Source organism: Chrysemys picta, chromosome 16 (genome assembly GCF_011386835.1).
Source record: "Chrysemys picta bellii isolate R12L10 chromosome 16, ASM1138683v2, whole genome shotgun sequence".
NCBI lineage: Eukaryota > Metazoa > Chordata > Testudines > Emydidae > Chrysemys > Chrysemys picta.
In genome coordinates, this window is record NC_088806.1 from 6,341,310 (window position 1) to 6,357,463 (window position 16,154).

General features: G+C 47.0%; 3 protein-coding genes across 5 annotated transcripts in view; 1 reads left to right on the forward strand and 2 right to left on the reverse strand.

Annotated features, from left to right (window-relative positions):
* The window catches only part of LOC101944793 (zinc finger protein 3-like), a 439,596-nt gene that overhangs the window by 224,372 nt on the left and 199,070 nt on the right, over nt 1-16,154 (reverse strand). The gene's annotated exons all lie outside the window — the stretch shown is intronic.
* The window catches only part of LOC101944083 (zinc finger protein OZF-like), a 101,723-nt gene that overhangs the window by 30,095 nt on the left and 55,474 nt on the right, over nt 1-16,154 (reverse strand). The window lies entirely within an intron of this gene.
* Nucleotides 1,074-3,380, forward strand: LOC135975947 (uncharacterized). Its single transcript, XM_065570096.1, has 2 exons — nt 1,074-1,650; nt 2,645-3,380. Exons 1-2 carry the CDS (start codon nt 1,074-1,076, stop codon nt 3,118-3,120), a joined length of 1,053 nt encoding a protein of 350 aa, XP_065426168.1. The 3' UTR covers nt 3,121-3,380.

The window sequence follows — 16,154 nt, forward strand, 5'->3', positions numbered from 1 at the left end:
AATACGCCAGGTGAAGAAAGGGAGGGAGATAGAGTGTGACAAACCTCCTGGAACTTGTTTAACCTGGACCTAGATTCTAGGAAGAAGCGCTTGGGTGTTGGGGGAGAAAATTCCCTAATTTGTGAAACAGGAAACAGACAAATGAACCCCCTGGGCAGAGCAGGGAAAACTGACCAGAATTCCAGTGTTGAACCCTCCACCTTCTAGCCAGAGACTGGTGTGACATGGAAAGGGGGCATCCACCAGCGAGGTGTAGGGAGGGTATTGAGGCTGTATTAGCCTCTGGCTAGTAAGTGTGTGATGGATCTGCTGGGAAAGACAAGTGGCTCTCTCTTTGTTCTCTCACCCTGATGCCTCCTGGCTGCTCTCAGCAGTGTGGGGCTAGGACTCTGCTGACTGTCTCTCTCTCAGAGCATCCATTTGATTGGCTCCTCTCCCCCATGAATAGTGGGGCTGTCAGTGGGGAAGCAGGTACTGAGTGTTGGACTCTTACTCTTTCAGGGGCCGGTGACCTTTGAGGAGGTGGCTGTGTATTTCACCAGGGAAGAGTGGGCTCTGCTGGACCCCACTCAGAGAGCCCTCTGCAGAGAAGTCATGCAGGAGAACTGTGAGAATGTGAACTCGCTGGGTAAGGCTATCCATCCCCTCAGTTCTTGAAAGGAGAAATGAAAAGTTAAGGCCTGGTCTACACTAGGCGTTTATGTCGAAGTTAGCGCCGTTACATCGAATTAACCCTGCACCCGTCCACACTGCGATGCTATTTAGTTCAACATAGAGGTCTCTTTAATTCGACTTCTGTACTCCTCCCCGACGAGGGGAGTAGCGCCAAATTCAACATGGCCATGTCGAATTAGGCTAGGTGTGGATGGAAATCGACGCTAATAGCTCCGGGAGCTATCCCACAGTGCACCACTCTGTTGACGCTCTGGACAGCAGTGCGAGCTCGGATGCTCTGACCAGCCACACAGGAAAAGCCCCGGGAAAATTTGAATTGGAATTCCTTTTCCTGTCTGGCCAGTTTGAATCTCATTTCCTGTCTGGACATCGTGGCGAGCACAGCAGCACTGGCAACGATGCAGAGCTCTCCAGCAGTGATGGCCGTGCAGTCTGTGAATAGAAAGAGGGCCCCAGCATGGACTGATCGGGAAGTCTTGGATCTCATCGCTGTGTGGGGCGATGAGTCCGTGCTTTCCGAGCTGCGATCCAAAAGACGGAATGCAAAGATCTACGAGAAGATCTCTAAAGACATGGCAGAGAGAGGATACAGCCGGGATGCAACGCAGTGCCGCGTGAAAATCAAGGAGCTGAGACAAGGCTACCAGAAGACCAAAGAGGCAAACGGACGCTCCGGATCCCATCCCCAGACATCCCGTTTCTACGAGGCACTGCATTCCATCCTCGGTGCGGCCGCCACCACTACCCCACCAGTGACCGTGGACTCTGAGGATGGGATAGTGTCCACGGCCGGTTCCTCCGACATGTTAGGGGACGGGGAAGATGAGGAAGGAGATGAGGAGGGCGAGGCAGTCGGCAGCTCTCACAACGCTGATTTCCCTGACAGCCAGGATCTCTTCATCACCCTTACAGAGATCCCCTACGAAGCGTCCCCAGCCGTTACCCCGGACACAGAATCTGGTGAAGGATCAGCCAGTAAGTGTTGTAAACATCTAAACATTTATTTTTAACAAAACAGGAATATTAACAATTAAAAGAATGGGTTGTTCATGATTAGTGTGCCCTATGCGCTTAACGGTTTAGTCATGGGCAGTGCAAGTTTTGAAAAAAAATCTAGCCATGTCCGGTTTTCAGTGATTGTCCTGCACAAGCCGCTCTACTGTTTATTCCCTGCTACTGCAGCTACAGTAAAATGCGGTCTATATGTCCGGGGATAGAGCAGTAATCCTCCTGGGATATCTCGATGAAGCTCTCCTGGAGGTAACTTGAAAGCCGTTGCATGAGGTTCCTGGGTAGAGCGGCCTTATTGGGTTCTCCGAAGTACGAGACGTTGCCGTGCCACGAGACTATCACGTACTCGGGAATCATTGCTCTGCATAGCAGGGCGGCATACGGCCCTGGTCTTTGGAGGCTTTCCCGGAGCATTCTCTGTCTGTCGCTCTCAGAGATCCTCATCAGGGTGATGTTGCCCATGGTGACCTGCTTTTAATTAGGTAGGGGAATGTTAGTGTTGGGACTGCTTTCCCGTTCCTTGAAAGAACTGTAACCGCTGGTTTGTAGCCACGCGGTGGAGGCGGGAGAGGGGCAGCCGAAAGGGATCGTTCCCGGGGACAGCCGCGAGGGGGTGGGACAGGGGCAGAGTTCCCGCTTGCCGGATTGCTGGCTGCAGGAACTGACATAGCTTTAAATGTGAAATGAGGCCAGTGGTAATCTAAAAGTTTTAAACTGCCACAAGTGTACGGCTTACCATGTCTGCCTGCAACAGAAATTCCGTTGTGCTGCCCCGCTTCTCAAATGTGCTGTGCAAGACCCCAGGCACTGAATGCGAAGGCCGAAAATTCGACCTTGTGCTGAGTGCGCATGTGATAGGTGCTGTGCATGGTCTTGTTCACAGAGAAAGACTATGTTCTTTGTTCACAACTACATTTTTCTTTCTGAGGAATTCACTCCCTTTTTCCCATTTCCACAGCCCCATCTGCGACTGTCTCACAACCTAGCCTGGAATCACACTCCCAGAGGCTAGCGCGGATTAGGCGTAGGAAGAGGAGGACACGGGAGGACATGTTCCCTGAGCTTATGGACTGTTCCCAAGCCCAGGCAGCACAGCAGACCCAGTGGCAGGAGAACTTGACCCGAATGCACCAAGCCAACATGGATCGGGAGGAGAGGTGGCGGCAGGAAGACCAGCAGGCGACTCAAACGCTGCTTGGACTACTGAGGGAGCAAACGGACACGCTCCGGCGCCTTGTGGATGTTCTGCAGGAACGGAGGCAGGAGGACAGAGCCCCGCTGCAGTCCATCTCTTACCGCCCTCCCCCGCCACCAAGTCCCATACCCACCTCACCCAAAGTGCAAAGAAGGAGAGGCGGCAGAGTCCCTGCTAAGTCTCACTCCACCCCTGCAGAGAGCTCTAGTAGCAGAAGGCTCTCATTTCCCAAAATTTGAAAAGTTCTTTCCTTCCTGCCTGACACAAGCCCCCGTCCAAGTTTCACCTCCCAATGCCATGTGTAGTTGATAATAAAAAATACGTTTCTGTAAACTACTGTTTCAATCATGTTCTTTTGGAGGAGGATGGGAAAGGGGGTTGGTAATTGGACAGGACAGTCACCTTTGGCAGGGTACATAGTCGGGGGCAGGCACAGCAGCAGGGCACATACACAGTGCAGTGATGCAGTGACTAGTTACCCTGGTTAGTCTGGGAGGTTGTTTTCATGTTATGTGGTGGGGGGTGGGTTGCTCTGTGACTTTGTGACAGGGGAGGGCAGTTACAGATCTTAAGCGGCGGTCCTTAGGCAGGATCACAGAGCCACACAGCAGGGGATCTGTAACCGTCCTCCCCCTGCCACAAAGTCACATAGACCCCCCCATACACACAGTCCCGATCAGGAGGGGTGACAGGCTCCGTTGAAACAACCATCCCACCGCAGCGGAGCCTGTCAATCCTTGAGTTTAGAAGCTGCATTCGCGTCACTACACTACACCCGCTCCGCACCACAGTCTGCATCCCAGTTTTAAAAAATTCCCGCGAAAACAGTATTAAAGAAAACGGTGTGCTTTAACAAAGTTGAACTATTTTTATTTCGAAACGTGTGTTGGAAGGGGGGTGAAGGGGGTATGTAACTGGATAGGATAGTCAACATTACCTGGGTAAAGAAACGGGGGCAGGTTTAGCTTCTCAGTACACAAACTTTAAAGTCACAGGTTACCCTGCTCACTCAGGAACTTTTCTTTCAAAGCCTCCCGGATGCACAGCGCTTCCCGCTGGTCTCTTCTAATCGCCCGGCTGTCTGGCTGTGAGTAATCAGCAGCCAGGCTATTTTCCTCAACCTCCCACCCCGCCATAAAGGTCTCCCCCTTGCTCTCACAGAGATTGTGGAGCACACAGCAAGCTGCTATAACAATGGGGATATTGGTTTCGCTGAGATCACAGCGAGTCAGTAAGCTTCTCCATCTCCCCTTGAGACGGCCAAAAGCACACTCCACCACCATTCTGCACTTGCTCAGCCGGTAGTTGAAGAGTTCTTTTTCAGTGTCCAGGGCGCCAGTATAGGGCTTCATGAGCCAGGGCATTAGCGGGTAGGCTGGGTCCCCGAGGATGACTATAGGCATCTCCACATCCCCAACAGTTATTTTGTGGTCCAGGAAGTAAATACCTTGTTGCAGCCGTCTAAACAGACCAGAGTTCCTGAAAACACGAGCGTCATGAACCTTGCCCGGCCATCCCACGTAGATGTTGGTAAAACGTCCCCTGTGGTCCACCAGTGCTTGCAGCACCATGGAAAAGTAGCCCTTTCGGTTAATGTACTGGGTGGCCTGGTGGTCCGGTGCCAGGATAGGGATGTGAGTTCCATCTATGGCCCCACCGCAGTTTGGGAATCCCATCGCTGCAAAGCCATCTATGATCGACTCCACGTTTCCCAGGGTCACTACCTTTGGCAGCAGTACATCAACGATTGCCTTGGCTACTTGCATCACAACAACCCCCACGGTAGATTTGCCCACTCCAAACTGGTTCGCGACTGACCGGTAGCTGTCTGGCGTTGCAAGCTTCCAGAGGGCTATGGCCACTCGCTTCTGTACACTCAGTGCAGCTCGCAACCGGGTGTCACTGCGCTTCAGGGCAGGGGACAGCAACTCACAAAGTTCAAGGAAAGTTCCCTTCCGCATGCGAAAGTTTCGCAGCCACTGGGATTCATCCCAGACCTGCAGCACTATGCGGTCCCACCACTCAGTGCTTGTTTCCCGTGCCCAGAATCGCCGTTCCACGGCATCAACATGACCCATTGCCACCGCGATGTCCTCGGCGCTGGGTCCCCTGCTTTCTGACAGGACCGTGCTACTCTCAGACTTCAGGACATCACCGCGGTGCCGTAGCCTCCTCGCCTGACTTTTCTGCATCTGCCTCAGGGAAACCTGTATGATAAGCTGCGAGGCGTTGAGAGCGGCCACAACTGCAGCGATGGTCGCAGCGTGCTCCATGCTCGCAGTGCTGTGGCGTCCACGCTGTCAATGACTGGAAAAGTGCGCGAAATGATTTCCCGCCGGCGCTTTCAGGGAGGGAGGGCAGGAGTGATGGACGGATGACGACAGTTACCCAAAAGCACCCTCGACACATTTTGTTACCCAGAAGGCATTGCCGGCTACACCCAGAATTCCAATGGGCAGAGGGGACTGCGGGAACTGTGGGATAGCTGACCACAGTGCACCGCTTCGAATGTCGACGCTTTCACCGTTAGTGTGGACGCACAAAGTCGAATTACTGTCCTTAGTGTGGACACACACGTTCGACTTTGCAATATCGATTACAAAAATTCGATGCAAGTAAAATCGAACTACTCTTGTAGTGTAGACAAGGCCTAAGATTCATGCCAACCCGACAATGCCACCTGTGCTCTGCCCTGTCTCAGCATCATCCCGACATGGAATCATAGAACTGGAAGGGACCTTGAGAGGTCATATAGTCTAGTCCTCTGCACTCAAAGCAGGAATAAGTATTATCTAGACCATCCCTGAGAGGTGTTCGTCCAGCCTGCTCTTAAAAATCCCCAATGATGGAGATTCCACAACTTCCCTAGGCAATTTATTCCAGTGCTTAACCACCCTGACAGTCAGGAAGTTTTCCTAATATCCAACCTAAACATCCCTTGCTGCAATTTAAGCCCATTGCTTCTTGTCCTATACTCAGAGGTTAAGAAGAACAATTTTTCTCCCTCCTCCTTGTAACACGCTTTTATGTATTTGAAAACTGTTATCATGTCCCCGCTCAATCTTCTCTTCTCCAGATTAAACAAACACAATTTTTTCAATCTTCCCTCATAGGTCATGTTTCCTAGATCTTTAATAATTTTTGTTGCTTTTCTCTGGACTTTCTTCAAGTTGTCCACATCTTTCCTGAAATGTGGCACCCAGAACTGGACACACTACTTCAGCTGAGGCCTAATCAGTGCGGAGTAGAGTGGAAGAATTACTTCTTGTGTCTTGCTTACAGTACTCCTGCTAATACATCCCAGAATGATGTTTCCTTTTTTTTGCAACAGAGTTACACTGTTGACTCATATGTAGCTTGTGATTCACTATGACCCCCCAGAATCCTTTCAGCAGTACTCCTTCCTAGGCACTCATTTCCCATTTTGTATGTGTGCAACTGATTGTTCCTTCCTAAGTTTGTTCTTTGCATTTGTCCTTGAATTTCATCCTATTTACTTCAAACCATTTCTCCAGTTTGTCCAGATCATTTTGAATTTTAATCCTATCCTCCAAAGCACTTGCAACCCCTCCCAGCTTATTCATCCGCAAACTTTATAAGTGTACTCTCCATGCCATTATCTAAATCATTGATGAAGATATTGAACAGAACCGGACCCAGAACTGATTCTTGCAGGACCCCACTCGTTATGCCCTTCCAGCTTGACTGTGAACCACTGATAACTACTCTCTGGGAATGATCTTCCTATCAGTTATGCACCCACCTTATAGTAGCTCCATGCCAGTGACACACATACTAGCCCTCTCTCCTCCCCTGTTACAGAACGCTCTGGGAACAGAGCAGTACAGCACAAAGTCTAACAACTTCTCTTTCTTAAGATAATATTTGAGTTCATCTCCATCATAGCAAACAGAAGCTTCCTCCCCCCTGGCCTGCACTCCAGTACTGAACCTCCTGCACGCAAACCATCTGAGACTTGCAAATTGTTACTACCTCTTTGCCCTTAACCTGAGTTTTCCTTTTCAGTCTCTGCCTTCACTTACCCCTCACTAAGCCTCACAGATCACTAGAACATATGCCACCAGACTGCTGACAATCCTGATGGCAAGAACACACCCTTGGGCAGCTTTACTGACAAAGCCTACAACACTCAGCACAGAAATGAGGCAGAATTGTCCCCCCCCAGTTTCAGATGCACCTCTCTTCATAGCACAGTCACTGCTCTGCCAAGCTGCTCCAACCAATCCCTCCATCATCCAGTTACAGCTACAGCTGACCCAGTGCACACAGCTGGAGGGCATGCAGATAAATGCTGGGATTCCCATCTGTGAACACAAGCTCCTTGTTAGCCTCATTAAAGACTGAGGCAAAGTATTTGTTTAAATATTGGGCCATGCATAAATTATCCTTAACCTCCACTCCATCCTTAGTGTTTAGCCATCCCACTTCTTCTTTCTTTGTTTTCTTCTTATTTATATGGCTATAGAACCTTTTACGACTGGGCTAGGTCTACACTAAGGGGGGGGTCAATTTAAGATACGCAAATTCAGCTACGCGAATAGCATAGCTGAATTCGGCATATCCTATTCGACTTACCCTGCTGTGAGGACGGTGGCAAATTGACCGCCGCGGCTCCCCCGTCGACGGCGCTTACTCCTCCTGACGAGGTGGGAGTAAGTGCATCGATTCGGGGATCGATTTATCCATCTAGATGAGACGTGATAAATCGATCTCTGAGAGATCGATTTCTACCTGCCGATCCGGGCATGTAGTGTAGACTAGCCCTTGGTTTTAATTCCCTTTGCAAGGTCCAACTCTACATGGCTTTTGGCCTTTCTCACTTTATCCCTACATGTTCTGACCTCAGTAAGGTAGCTTTTCTTGCTGATCCCTCCCATCTTCCACTCCTTGTAGGCTTTCTGCTTTTTCTTAATCACCTCTCTGAAATGCTTGCTCATCCAGCTTGGTCTAAAACTCCTGCCTATGAGTTTTTTCCCCTTTCTTGGGATGCAGGCTTCTGATAGTTTCTGCAACCTTGACTTGATGTAAATCCAGGCCTCCTCCACCTTTAGATCCACAAGTTCTTCAGTCCAATCCACTTCCCTAACTAATTTCCTTAATTTTTTAAAGTTAGCCCTTTTGAAATCAAAAACCCTAGTCACAGATCTATTTTTGTTTATCCCGCAATTCAGTTTGAACTGAATTAGCTCATGATCACTCAAACCGAGGTTGTCCCCTACAACCATTTCTTTTATGAGGTCCTCACTACTCACCAAAACCAAATCTAAAATGGCATTCCCTCTTGTTGGTTCAGCAACTACTTGGTGAAGGAATCCATCAGTTATTGCATCCAGGAAAATCTGAGCCCTATTATTACTACTTGCACTTGTCCTCCAGTCTATAGCTGGGAAGTTAAAGTCTCCCATGACCACACAATTCCCATTAGTATTTACTTCATTAAAAACATTAAAGAGGTCTTTATCCTCTCTATCCAACTCAGATCCTGGCGCACCCCAAGCACTATCCCAGGGGAAGCTCTAGAAGCTTTCTTCCCCAGTGTGATTTTTGCCCAGACAGACTCTGTCTTATCCATTCCATCACTTCTTATTTCTTTACAGTTTACTTCATCATTGATATACAATGCTACTCCACCACCTTTGCCTTTATTTCTATCTTTCCTAAACAGCACATAGCCTTCAATACCTGTAGTCCAGTCATCACTACCATTCCACCATGTTTCTGTTATCCCTATAATATCTGGTTTGACTTCCTGCACCAATAACTCTAGTTCCTCCAATTTGTTACCTAGGCTCCTCGCATTAGTGTACAAACATCTTAATTTTTGGTGTTTGGCTTTGCTCACATTCTTTACCCGATTAGGCACAGACATTCTACCACCAGTATCACCTATTAGACTGGTATCTACACTACCCTTCCTCCTTATGTCCATTCTCCTACCCATGGCTGTATCCTTTCTTACTTCATTTTCTTCCCTCTCAATGTTAAAATCCAGCGTGGAGATTACCTGGACATCTCCCAACCATCTCCCCTTAATTTCTAGTTTAAAGCTCTCTTAATCAGTTGTGCCAGCCTCCATCCTAGAAGTCTATTTCCCTCCCTACTCAGGTGAAATCCATCCCGAGAGAACAGTCCTCTGTCCATGAATGCTTCCCAGTGGCCATACATCCCAAAGCCCTCCTTATAGCACCACTACCTGAGCCATGTGTCGATCATCATAATCTTGTCACATTTTTGATGCCCTTCTCTAGGAACAGGCAGAATCCCACTGAAGATCACCTGAGCCTGGATTTCGTTAAGCATCTTCCCCAGTCTGGCATAGTCTCCTTTGATACGTTCCAGCGAGAATCTAACCATATCATTTGTTCCCACATGAAGGACAATCAGTGGATTCTTTCACGCTCCCATTAGGATCCTCTTCAGCTGCAGGTCCACATCCCATATCTTAGCACCCGGCAGACAGCACACCTTTCTGTTCTCTGGATCAGCTCTGGTTACAGGCCTGTCTATTCTTCTCAGTAAGGAGTCCCCAATCACGTAGACCTGCCTTTTCCTGGTGATTGTGCGATTCTCCGGTCTATCTAGTATTCCCTCCGGCCGCAAGTCCTCTCGATTCCTATTGTCCCTTGCAATCCTCCGCAACCCATCCTGTATCCTCCTGGGGCTTATATTTGGTATAGTTATCTCCATTGACTCTTCCCCTCTTCCTATAGGACTAGCTGCTCTTCTCAGCTTCCTTGCCTTCTCACCTTCAGCAACCACCTGCTGTGCCCCTTCTTCATTTTCCAACTCCACAAACCTGTTTCTGAGCTCTATTTCTCCTTCACTAGCCCGTCTTTTCCTTTGCCTGGTTCTCTTAGTGACATGCTTCTACTGCCCACTTTCCTCACCCAGCAGTCTCCCCTCAGAGTTCTTTGGTCCTGCTTCCATCTGCAAGTCTGAGCTTTTCCCTTCAGCCTCCTCATGTCTTTGCTCCATCATTCACTCCAACCCCCTTCTAAACTCAACCAGAGTTTCCACCTGCATCTCCAATCCTTGGATCTTTTCTTCCATCAGCTCTATCAGGCGGCACTTCAAGCAGACGAAACTCTTTGCAGGTACCCCGTCCAGGATCATGTACATGCCGCAGCTTTCACATCCAGTCATCTTCATTGTGTTATCCACTGCTTGGGTCATTACCACTGCTGCCTCTGTATGTGTCTATAATTGAGCTTTTGCCAGCAGAGCTATGTTGGATGGTGTGCGTGTGTGCGCGTGCGTTTGTGCACTTTTTCACAGCCTTAAACAACAGAGCTGGACTGGCAAAGCTTTTAAGAGCAAACCAGGTCAGAGTCTGCACGTGGATTTTAGAGCCCTTGAAAATATGCCTCTGAACCCAGAAATGTTCATATCAGAGGGCCAAACTTTCAAGAGGATCTCCTGCAGGATGCAAGAAAAATGCACAACACACATTGTCTAAAAGGTATCAGTGGTAGGAGTCTCACTCAAACTCGTGGGTGAAGCTCAGGTTCAAAGGCCACAGCATGTTCTCTAGAGCCAATGAATTACAGTGAGGTTAGATTGCTGGAAAGCCTCTGGCTGTTAACAAGAGCCTTAGGCCTGGTTTACACTACAGAGTTAGGTCAACATAAGGCAGCTTACATTGACCCAACTTTGTAAGCTTCTACACTATAATGTAGTTCCCACCAGTGTTACTTGCCCATTACACTGACTTAATAACTCCAGCTCCATGAGAGGCATAGTGGTTACATCTATGTAGTTAGGTCGATGCAGTGTCAGTGTAGATGCCTCATTGCTTACGTCAACTGATGCTGCCTTTCAGAAACTATCCCACAATGCCCCACGCTGGCAGTTAAATCGGTGCAGGGGCTCCTGGTGAGAACGCATATTACCGATATGAGCAGTGTAGTGCGCACATGTAAAATCAATTCAATAACTGCGGTGGCTGTATGTTGACTAAATTCTGCAGGGTCGACTTGCCCTTAGTCTTGCTGCATTTCATGTGCCTTTCAGGATCTCTGACTCTACCCTTTTCCTCGTGCCAATCTGAAATTCCAACCTCTGCAGTTATTAGCTTTTTCTATACTGCTTCCCCAAGGAGGCACTGCGTGCCATGTACCAGCAGAGATAAATGCCAAGGGACATAAGAACATATAAGAACATAAGAACAGCTGTACTGGGTCAGACCAAAGGTCCATCTAGCCCAGTATCCTGTCTACCAACAGTGGCCAATGCCAGGTGCCCCAGAGGGAGTGAACCTAACAGGTAATGATCAAGTGATCTCTCTCCTGCCATCCATCTCCACCCTCTGACAAACAGAGGTTAGGGACACCGTTCCTTACCCATCCTGGCTAATAACCATTAATGGACTTAACCTCCATGAATTTATTCAGTTCTCTTTTAAACGCTGTTATAATCCTAGCCTTCACAACCTCCTCAGGTAAGGAGTTTCACAAGTTGACTGTGCACTGTGTGAAGAAGAACTTCCTTTTATTCGTTTTAAACCTGCTGCCTGTTAATTTCATTTGGTGACCCCTACTTCTTGTATTATCGGAATACGTAAATAATTTTTCCTTATCTACTTTCTCCACATCACTCCTGATTTTATATACCTCTATCATATCCCCCCTTAGTCTCCGCTTTTCCAAGCTGAAAAGTCCTAACCTCTTTAATCTCTCCTCATATGGGACGCATTCCAAACTCCTAATCATTTTAGTTGCCCCTCTCTGAACCTTTTCTAATGCCAGTATATCCTTTTTGAGATGAGGAGACCACATCTGTCCTCAGTATTCAAGATGTGGGTGTACCATCGATTTTTTATAAGGGCAATAATATATTCTCCTTCTTATTCTCTATCCCCTTTTTAATGATTCCTAACATCCTGTTTGCTTTTTTGACCACTGTGGATGTCTTCGGAGAACTATCCACGATGACTGCAAGACCTTTTTCCTGGTTCATTGCAGCTAAATTAGCCCCCATCATATTGTATGTATAGTTGGGGTTATTTTTTCCAATGTGCATTACTTTACATTTATCCACATTAAATTTCATTTGCCATTTTGTTGACCAATCACTTAGTTTTGTGAGATCTCTTTGAAGTTCTTCACAGTCTGCTTTGGTCTTAACTATCTTCAGCAGTTTAGTATCATCTGCAAACTTTGCCACCTCACTTTTTACCCCTCTCTCCAGATCATTTATGAATAAATTGAATAGGATTGCTCCTAGGACTGACCCTTGGGAAACACCACTAGTTACCCCTCTCCATTCTGAGAATTTACCATTAATTCCAACCCTGTCTTTTAACTAGTTCCCTGTCTTTTAACTAATTCTTAATCCATGAAAGGACCTTCCCTTTTATCCCATGACAACTTAATTTATGTAAGAGCCTTTGGTGAGGGACCTTGTCAAAGGCTTTCTGGAAATTTAAGTACACTATGTACACTGGATCTCCCTTGTTCACATGTTTGTTGACCGCTTCAAAGAACTCAAATAGATTAGTAAGACACAATTTCCCTTTATAGAAACCATGTTGACTTTTGCCCAACAATGTATGTTCTTCTATGTGTCTGACAATTTTATTCTTTACTATTGTTTCAACTAATTTGCCCAGTACTGACGTTAGACATACTGGTCTGTAATTGCCGGGATCACCTCTAGAGCCCTTTTTAAATATTGGCATTAGATTAGCTATCTTCCAGTCGTTGGGTACAGAAGATGATTTAAAGGACAGGTTACAAACCATAGTTAATAGTTCCGCAACTTCACATTTGAGTTCTTTCAGAACTCTTGGGTGAATGCCATCTGGTCCTGGTGACTTGTTAATGTTAAGTTTATCAATTAATTCCAAAACCTTCTCTAGTGACACTGCAATCTGTGACAGGACTAAATCGAGAGTTGCCTCACCCCTTGTGGGTTCCCGTACCATCTGCTCCAAGAAGCAGTCATTTAAAGTATCGAGAAATTTTGTCTCTGCATTTCATCCTGAGGTGACATGTTCCCAGTCAATATGGGGATAATTGAAATCCCCCACTATTATTGAGTTCTTAATTTTGATAGCCTCTCTAATTTCCCTTAGCATTTCATCATCACTATCACTGTCCTGGTCAGGTGGTCGATAATAGATCCCTAATGTTATATTCTTATTAGAGCATGAAATTACTATCCATAGAGATTCTATGGAACATGTGGATTCACTTCATTTGATTCTACATTTTCTTTCACATATAGTGCCACTTCTCCCCCTCCCCCGCATGACCTGTTCTGTCCTTCCAATATATTTTGTACCCCGGAAAGATTGTGTCCCATTGATTGTCCTCAGTCCACCAGGTTTCTGTGATGCCGATTATATCAATATCCTCCTTTATCACGAGGCACTCTAGTTCACCCATCTTGTTATTTAGCTAGCATTTGTGTACAAGCACTTTAAAAACTTGTCACTGTTTATTTGTCTGCCCTTTTCTGATGTGTCCAATTCTTTATGTGAATATTTCTCGTCTGATCTGACCCTTACATTATCCTCTTCCATCCTCTGCTCCTGCCTAGAACCTAGAGCAGGGGTTGGCAACCTACGGCACGCATGCCAAACACGGCGCTCAAGCCGATTTTGAGTGGCACGCAGCTCCCTGATGCGGTCCCAGGCCCCAGCTCCACTCAGCCCCCTCAGCCCACCACTCTCCCCTGCGGGGGCAGGAGGCAGAAGCTTGGTTCTGCAGCAGCCAAGCTTCCCCCCCCCGCTTCTTCTCTCAGCGTGGTGCTTTCCTGCCCCTTCTCCTCTCCGTCCCTGCGCTAATCAGCTGATGGCCCTAGTGAGGGGGAGGGGGAAGAGTGGCAGCATGCAGACAGCTATGTAGAGGACGCAGAGAGAGGTAGGGATGGAGACTGGGGGAAGGGGGTGGGACAGGGCAGTGGTCTGGGAACACCCACACAAGCTGAGCACCCCAGCACTCTGCCCTGCACCCCCATGCCCCCAGCCCTCTACCCTGAACCCCCCCACCCCAAAACACATGCAGCCTTCTGCTCTGCACCCACACAGCACCATCCCTCTGAACTGAGCTCCCCCACACACTCAGCCTTCTGCCCTGCACCCCCGTGCCCTCAGCCCTCTACCCTGACCCTTGAAACCCCCACACACCCAGCTTTCTGCCCTGCACCCACCACACCCCTCAGCCCTCTGCCCTGAACCCCTCCACCCCAACACACACCCAGTTGTGACAGTGTACCCCATAAGGCTTTATGGGGAGGGGGTGCTTATACATGTATGTATGACATAACCGGAATATGTTTTGTGCTGCCTGTGCCATGTAACATATCTCCGTAAAGGTTATGTTCTACTATATCTATTCATCCTATTTGTACATATATATAATTTTCTACTCAAGGTTAAGAATATGGGCTGTATGCTTGCTTGATTTCTAAGTAAGCTTTGTGAGGCATTTGGTCAGCTTCTTTAGGAAGGAATTCGCCATCTTGGAGCTGTGTTATACCAATAGAATAAAAACCAGCAGGATCTTATTAAGAGGGATAAGGCAAAGATGCCACATTTATTATAAATATACTGACAAAGCAAAAGATAAAAGTAAACAACGTTGTTTGACTACTTATTTCTTATACATACACACATACATATATATATATATATATAGAGAGAGAGAGAGAGATTCATTCACACAATCATTCATTCAAGTTCTGTATAGGTGTTATAGTTACCAGCCTAGAAGTTGCTCATGCCAAGTTACTGGCCAGGTATCTTGGTCATGAGGATGGAGCCGAGTCTGTGTCAGGTGCACCTGATGCTCCTGGAGGTTGGCAGCAGAACCAGAGACTCAAAGTCATCAGTCTTTAGAGTCCCTTCTTATAGGAATTAATTCCTATGTTAGTCTATGGGAGCTGTTTCATCCTGCTGTTGCTGACTCAATCAGCAGATGGCACATTCCTGTCCAAAGTGGCACATTCCTGGTGGCTCCACACTGTCCAAAGTTTGTGTTTCTCATCCTTCCAGGTGATGGGGTGGGTCCCAGTTTACCCTCCGGGGGTTTCTGGTCATCCACTTGACACATTCTTCGGCCGATGGATACTCCTTTTCTAGGCTGGCACCTCCCTAACCATCCATGTATATCAAGCATTCATCAGCATACATTCCATCCCTTAACCATATTTTAATTTACTGTCTCCACCACTTTCAGAGTGTGTGCTAATTTATTTGAGACTCCCAGCCCTTTAATCACAGAGGGTGGGGGTCTGTCCTAGGAGCAGTTGTGAAAGACACTTAACAGCTTATAGTGTTTGTTTACATTGTATAACAAAGTCAGTTAACTTGTTTGTAAGTTTTACATAGTAGTCACAGGATAGATATAATCAATGGTTTCTACAGACAGTAGCTTACAAGTTTTAACAGAAGACCCAAGAGATTTTTGTACTTGGTGAAACTGTTGGATTTTAAAGTGTGAGGGCCAAATTATGAGGGGGTCACTGTCTCTTGGGGGAATCACTGTTAGTACTACCTTCTTTAATATCCCTACATAATCCCCCTTTTGACACTACGATATTTATATAATCGTTAGTGTCACTTTCTTTTTAACCTGTTTGAGAGAAGGTACTGTGAGGCAACATGTGTTTGTGATTCCAATTTAGCATACATTCTGTTTATCTGAAAACACATGCCATACATACCAATTATACAAATACAATTTAATATCAAGACTACTATCGAGGGGTGTAGCATTACTGATAGGATGCCAGTGGTAGTCGGGAACCATCCAGAGAATCATTTACATTCATCTACTGGGGGGGTTGCTAACACTCCCATCCTCCCAAAATACTTCCTCCCATGAGTGGATACAGACACATTGTCCATTGTACAATACTTTGGTGTCATTATCCAATTCATCCCACATACATGATTCCAATGAAACATCTTTACTACAAGGCTCTGGGGCATACCAGTGAGGCATACCCACAGTAAGGTGAGGCATACCCACTTTTGAGGAGTTAACAGTTGTTCTTAAGAGGTTTCTGGGGACCTGAAAGATGGGGCCCTGCAATCATGGGCTAAGGTTTTACAGGTTATGGGGGCCCAAGAACTACCCTTCAGGGCTTGGGGAAGTAGAATACAGAGTGCATAGAGGAAAGTGTGGAATTAACAGTACAAGCAAATGTAACTAACAATACAAATGTATCAATAACAAAAATTAACAACAAAATGACTATTAGAGAACCTAACAAAAAATAAACCTGATGCACTGGGGACCAAAGTCTT

What these genes read in the sequence shown, in the direction of transcription:
- LOC135975947 (XM_065570096.1), top strand. Translation starts at nt 1,074, where the DNA reads ATGCAGAGCTCTCCAGCAGTGATGGCCGTGCAGTCTGTGAATAGAAAG. An exon ending in ATCTGGTGAAGGATCAGCCA is followed by an intron (nt 1,651 to 2,644) that starts GTAAGTGTTGTA and finishes CCATTTCCACAG; the next exon opens with CCCCATCTGCGACTGTCTCA.